General features: G+C 29.0%; 2 protein-coding genes across 5 annotated transcripts in view; one reads left to right on the top strand and one right to left on the bottom strand.

The window, feature by feature from the left end:
* The first annotated feature begins 859 nt into the window (after positions 1 to 859).
* Positions 860 to 3,886, top strand: LOC126864624 (ribonuclease H1). Of its 3 annotated transcripts, none has more exons than XM_050616153.1 (8): positions 860 to 1,230; positions 1,876 to 2,008; positions 2,233 to 2,446; positions 2,535 to 2,684; positions 2,749 to 2,857; positions 2,952 to 3,082; positions 3,161 to 3,425; positions 3,513 to 3,886. In XM_050616153.1, exons 3-8 carry the CDS (start codon positions 2,340 to 2,342, stop codon positions 3,594 to 3,596), a joined length of 846 nt encoding a protein of 281 aa, XP_050472110.1. In that variant the 5' UTR covers positions 860 to 1,230; positions 1,876 to 2,008; positions 2,233 to 2,339; the 3' UTR covers positions 3,597 to 3,886. The 3 variants fall into 3 exon arrangements, with proteins under 3 accessions (XP_050472110.1, XP_050472109.1, XP_050472108.1); XM_050616152.1 differs by having other exon boundaries at positions 1,660 to 2,008; XM_050616151.1 differs by lacking the exon at positions 1,876 to 2,008.
* A 965-nt stretch (positions 3,887 to 4,851) lies between these two features.
* Positions 4,852 to 6,301, bottom strand: part of LOC126864604 (uncharacterized) — a 36,069-nt gene continuing 34,619 nt past the window's right edge. For both annotated transcript variants that reach the window (XM_050616111.1, XM_050616112.1), the window contains one exon: positions 4,852 to 6,229. In XM_050616111.1, coding sequence (XP_050472068.1) covers positions 6,188 to 6,229 — 42 coding nt within the window. In that variant the 3' untranslated portion in view covers positions 4,852 to 6,187. The remainder of the gene's footprint in view (positions 6,230 to 6,301) is intronic.

Raw genomic sequence — 6,301 nt, 5'->3', positions numbered from 1 at the left:
ATATTAACAGTACATTGTTTTTTCTCTAACAATTACAACAAGGCCACTTTGCGAATGAAAATAATAATCAGGCGATACCACAAGCAGCCATCAACGCGAGTAGCAGATAGCAACAACCAACAGTAATGATCTTTCTGAAAATGATTATACGGTATGTATACTATACATACAGATATGTATGATACATCGGAAAATAATTAAAAACACGCGACGTTGCAAGAAGAATCGTATTAAAAAAGAACACGAAATAGTATTCGCACATACCGAGAAATCATGTCAAATTCCAACAATAATTGTAATAGTGCCATCTTTTACAAGATTATATTCTGCTGACAGAACATGGATATTCTTTACGAAAAATTTCCTCAAGAACTCGAAAATTATAACTTCGATAAATTCTTATGTTCCTACATTCTAATTTTTGATATAATTTCATTTCAATTGTACCATCTCCTATGCAGTCATGTTCTCTTAATGTAAAGTTGCAAAATCGTTTCACAGTTTTCGTCAAAATTTCAAAATTCTCAACTTCGACAAATTTCTGAAATATGATGTTAGTTTCAAGAACCGAAGAAATTGTAACATCTTCTGTGCTATCATGTTCTGATATAAAATTATTATTTTTACTAACAAGTTTTGTGCTCGTGGTTTTCTCAAAAAATGATGTCGTTTTTAGTAGTTTCGCAAGTTTCCGAATACCTCTTATACTATTTTATTTTTTTAATACTTACCAATATTTACCAATTTCCTCCAACCTTTTTGTCATATTCTATAACTTATTTCTTGAAGTTATTGGAATTGGAAAGCTCGTTTTCGAATCGGCACTAAGAGCCAAGCGACTACTTTTACCTACCGATGATATACTTGCAATTAGTTAATATTTCGGCTAAATTTTGTATACGCACGTTTCTCCCAGCAAAACTGCCGAAGGAAGAAATGTGTATATAATTCGACCGTTTGGATATTGGAGGCGGTAATGCATGGATCGTATTTTTGGCTAAATTCTCGCATGCTAATTGGCGATATCCCTACTCATCTTTGCTTTAAATTACGGGAAAAGGTTAGATAAGTTGTGTTGATACGTAATCAATCCCAGAGAATGACAAAAAAAGTAGAAGAGTAAGAAGTACGAAAACTTACAGTAATAATTACAGTAAAGTTAATATAATAAAATAATAATTTAAATTTGAGACAAAGAAAAGAACATTTCTATTTGACACATATATATCGGTATGTATATTGTCTTTATATATAACATCAAAAATAAAGTATCAGATTATTGTTTGTGATTCAAATTTAAATGGTTAAAGATATAATCTATTTATAAGTAGCTTAAACTAATAGTTATATTATAAGTAGTTAAACTAATACCAATTTATCATTATCAATTATAAGTATGATAATTTCGGAATTAATATGGACTTGTTGACTATTCCACTCGGTTTATTTTATATGATGTTTATATGTTATAAGTTGTGATTGTGTTTGCACAGATTTACATGTTTACAAACATAAATAAAAAAGCGGAATCTACACAAAAATTTATTTTGCCCACTAGATACTATATTTTAATATAAATGTATAAGCATCCACAGCCTAGCTATAACATTATAAACTCTAAAGGCAAAAGAGTATAAGTCAGAATTATTTGTTTCACAGAAAAATGTATGGTATTTAAAGTAAATAGTAATAAGATTAAATGTTAGATTTTGAATATACTATTAAAATCTCAAGTAAACAAGCGAGAAAGAAATGAAGTTGACTTATATTATTATTAGAAGCATAAGCAAAAGGCAGCAATGTAGAATACATTAGCGTATTCTGTTTTTACCAAAATTTGATTTATTCTGTCTTTTACCCGTCCACTAAAAAAAGACAGGTCTGGGCACTCGCTAGAGGAAAGTATATCTCTAGGCCTCTAGGTGAAGCCAAAACAATGTAATGTTTAACAAAAGTTAATAATTAATTTATAAAGTTTATATGGCCATGCATGATTATGTACAAATAGGTAGGTGCTATATGTACTGTAAATTTTTCGTGCGAGATGCTTTCTCAAGTTAACACTCACTCAGTGGGTATTCACCACTTTGCCTTCAATATATGAATGGTCAGACTTGTGTTATATGATTGCACAATCTTAGATCTTAGTTATTTTTTGTACTTGTTTAAATCTTGTTATATGCTTTATATGATTGTAAAATATATAATACATACTTTATGGTATTGTTATAGGAATAATTTACTGTGTATATGTGAAATATTTCTCTCTAAATGTGCGAACTTTCATAAAATCAGTTAATATATAAACAGTATTCATCATAAATTAATTGTACAATTAAATGACAGTAATCAGATTTGAGTATTTGGCAACTATATTAAAAAATATGACCACCAAATATTATTATGCAGTAGCCAAAGGTCGTAAACCTGGGATTTATCATACTTGGTAACAAATTTTTACATTCAGTATGCATTAATACATTGTTTTAAATCTATTTCAAAAAAATTGTATTTCACTGTTCTTATCAAATAAGGCCTGAATGTCATGAACAAGTGCTTCGTTTTTCTGGACCTGTATTTAAAAAATTTAAAACAGAAACAGAAGCACGCAGCTTCATTAAAGAATATGAGAAAGCAAATAAAGAAAATGACGTGAAAGATGCATTACCTATAATTGGTAAAAGGTATGACACAATTTTAACATATTAGTGTACATAGATGAATATATTAATTGGAAAATAATTTTAGACAACAAATACAAATTGACAAAGGTACAGACTCTGATACCGGACAATCAAGTTCAAAAAGGCTAAAAACGATAAGTTCAACAAAATATGAAAATATACGGATAGATAAAGTAAGTGTAAGGTAAAATATTTTATATGGAGTTTCACATATAATTTTTATAGATGGATTTTTATATTTATCTCACTATATCATTAATTTTTTAGAATTTAACTCAAAATTTCATTGTGGATGGCGATGGTTTTGTCAATGTATATACGGATGGTGCATGTACTGGAAATGGGAGAAAAGACGCAAAGGCTGGTATAGGTGTTTGGTTTGGTGACAGTCATCCTCTGTGCGTTACAATATATCTTTCAGTTATATTTAATGTGTAATTCAATGTAAATATCCTGTTTAAAAATGTTAACCGTAGAAATGTATCAGAAGCTGTTGTTGGTCGAGCAACTAACAACAATGCAGAAATTAAGGCTGTAATTGTAGCTGCTAGACAAGCAAGAAAGGCAGGTATTAAAAATTTGAAGATTAATACAGATTCCCAATTTCTTATCAACTGCATAAAGTATTGGATACATAGCTGGAAAAAAAAGGGATGGGTTACTTCAAATAACACACCTGTTATAAATAAGAATGAACTAATAGAAATGGAAGAAGCTTTAAAACCTCTAAACGTGGTTTGGGTAAGTAATATATGATTATTTTATTAGTACTTAATGCCTTAATCTTATATTTTATAGCTCATGAATATTGGTACTTTAACGTTTCAGAATCATGTCAATGGTCATGTTGGAATTTATGGTAATGAAATGGCTGATAAATTAGCTCGGGCAGGAAGTTCAAAATATATCTAACATTCATATGTAATATTCACAAAATAGTCATTAAATATATGTGTTTTTAATCAATAACTTAAATATTTACAGTATGTTTACAATTAAATTACACTGTGTATTCTTGTATGCATTTTAAGATACCTTAGATTATATAGAAAATATTTGATTTTAATGAAAAATAATGTAAAATTTTTTGTTAGATTAATGTAAAAATTGAGATGTTTGCAACATATTTATAACACATTTTATAAATAATAATCGATTATATAAAAATATGTATTGATTGTAGTAAATTGTGTTAAATTATATTATGCGTATTAGTTTGTAGTTACATTAGGTACCCCTTCAATATTATCAACAGCTCGGTTTTCTGTTGGTCGAGGACATATTTGCTTTAAAAGGACGTATATATCCTCTGGAGATATTTGAAGAGCCAATAATTCCAATATGATTCTGAAAGAATAATTTCTTGAAATCACAATAGCTTTAACTATTATCAAATAATCAAAATAAGATTTTATTTTTTATATTTGTTTATTTTTTTACGGCGTTAACAAATTTTGCACTTATTGCGTTTAGATAAATATTACATATATTATGAAATGCTGACATTTATAGCATATAAGAGCTTATCTCTTTAGCTATATCTTACTAAAGCTTTCACATATAATCGTATAGGTTATATTTGTATAATTCATAAATTATTACCGATAAACTCCTGGAACTGCTGAAATCCCTGCTAGTTCGGCCAGTGCTATCAATTCAACTTGATGAGCTTGTGGAAACGTCATTCTATTAATAAAAAAAGTCTTATGATACGGAAACAGTTCGCCGCGTAAATCTGTCCTACACAACGCTGTAGCAGTGCCGCCAATAGTTTTTTTAGTAAATTATGATAACAGTGATCCAAAATAAATATAAATTAATATTTTATATGAATAATTCATATATTTTATTGCATTTAATTATATAATTTATTATCTGCATTACATATATGTTATTTAATATATGAAATTTATATATATTTATACAACCATTATTTAAAATTACATAAAATATTTTATAAAAATAAAAGTAATCACTATGAAACTTTAAAGAATAAAGATAGAAAAACAATGAAAAAAACATTGACATTCATGAACTGAGTATTGCAAGAACTAAAAATATGTTAGAGAGATTGAGATCAACCTCGCTATTTTTATTCAAGAAAAGTGGGAAAGTTAATACATTTGCAGCATGCATCTGGTTTAGAGATAGTAAAAATTCGTGAAAATATGATTAAAAACTTTATTTTGGTTGCTTTATAATTGGGAAAAATATATATAAAGTTACGTGTACCTGTAGGAACTTTGGACTACAGATTATGTCTAGGGCAATTGTCGTTTAGGTAACATGCTGATTAAAAAAAAAAGAAGGAGAAAAAAATGAACTCAAGACATGTCAAATATGTTACCAACGAACAAGTTGCAAAAAGAAAAAAGAAGTATCTTAAATCTACACTAAGACTAACACTTCATTAAATCTAAATTTATACGTTGGTAACAAACGTGATATAAAATATAATATTCAGTACGCATTGTACGTGCTGTTTCTCAAATGAACGTCGAAAAATACATGAAAGCTAAAACGTCCGTGTATACTTTGCATTTTTATCATCAAATGCGATATTATTTTAATGTAAAAGAATAGGACGTAGTTAAAAAAGGAAACGAAAAAGGAAAGGAAAATAGAGAAACGAAGCAAAAATGATGAAATTATAAAAACACTCGAATAGTCTACAACTTAAATTTGTTTAACATATAAAGCTGACCATGAAACGAATCTTACGCATGGCACACGGTTAACCAACCTTTTAAAATTTTACGCTAAACAACCCTGCTAACACGTATAAAATTATGTACAGCATCACGAGATACAGTTTTGTGCTTTCTTTCTCGTTACAAGAACACATACCAGCTAGTTCTGGTATCATCTCTTTTTTTTTGTTTGGAAAAAGTTGAAAATTTTCGACTAGCGTACATTGTACGTCATGCATTGATTAAGTTCTAAAAAAAGTATCTGATATACGAAGTTGTTACGAATGTTTATACCCAACATGAACTCCTATTACGTTAGGAATTCCACGAACAGTTTGTCCTTTGAAAGATACACGTTAAATGCTTAATTTAGCAGGGTTAATACTCTCTATTTGTTTCCGTGAAGATATCACGATCGTTCGGAACTGACAACGAATAAAAGCAACGCGGTGATTACAGTGAAGCAACGATCGTCACAACTTGATTCCTAATTTTTCTTTGTCAAGGTGCCCAAAGTCTTATGCTTTCATTCTTGTAAATACTCATCTTTCGTGAAAAGCGCCGTTATCATGGCGACTCCTTTTCTTCTCTTTAAAGAAATAAAACTTATTTTTTACAGATTAAACATGTTTTAAGGTCCTTAAAAATATATAATGCTTTCTCATTGTTTCTCCATTCCTCTTATCGTACTCAAAACGTGTTACGCTCTCGCCTATTTTTGTTTTGACTAGATTCATTCTTAGTTAAAAGGGTATGTAATCTGATACCACGAATAAACGGAAGGTTTAGATTAATATTATATGTGCTCATCCCTTAACCAGAACACACTTCCGAATGCTCGTCCCACGCAGCAACCTGAAATTATTAATTTTATCAATAATCAATGTAATATAATTTGATCATTATATTTCACGCACGATATTTATT

Source organism: Bombus huntii, chromosome 4, assembly GCF_024542735.1.
Source record: "Bombus huntii isolate Logan2020A chromosome 4, iyBomHunt1.1, whole genome shotgun sequence".
In the NCBI taxonomy this organism is placed as follows: Eukaryota; Metazoa; Arthropoda; class Insecta; order Hymenoptera; family Apidae; genus Bombus; species Bombus huntii.
Note: the sequence above shows the minus strand (reverse complement) of the source record. Positions and strands in the feature narration are given on the sequence as shown.

Excerpts from the sequence above, each read along its gene's own strand:
- LOC126864624 (XM_050616151.1), top strand. The coding sequence starts at position 2,340 with ATGACAGTAATCAGATTTGAGTATTTGGCAACTATATTAAAAAATATG. Across the intron at positions 2,685-2,748 it reads TTACCTATAATTGGTAAAAG|ACAACAAATACAAATTGACA; the intron begins GTATGACACAAT and ends AAATAATTTTAG. Across the intron at positions 3,083-3,160 it reads TTTGGTGACAGTCATCCTCT|AAATGTATCAGAAGCTGTTG; the intron begins GTGCGTTACAAT and ends TGTTAACCGTAG.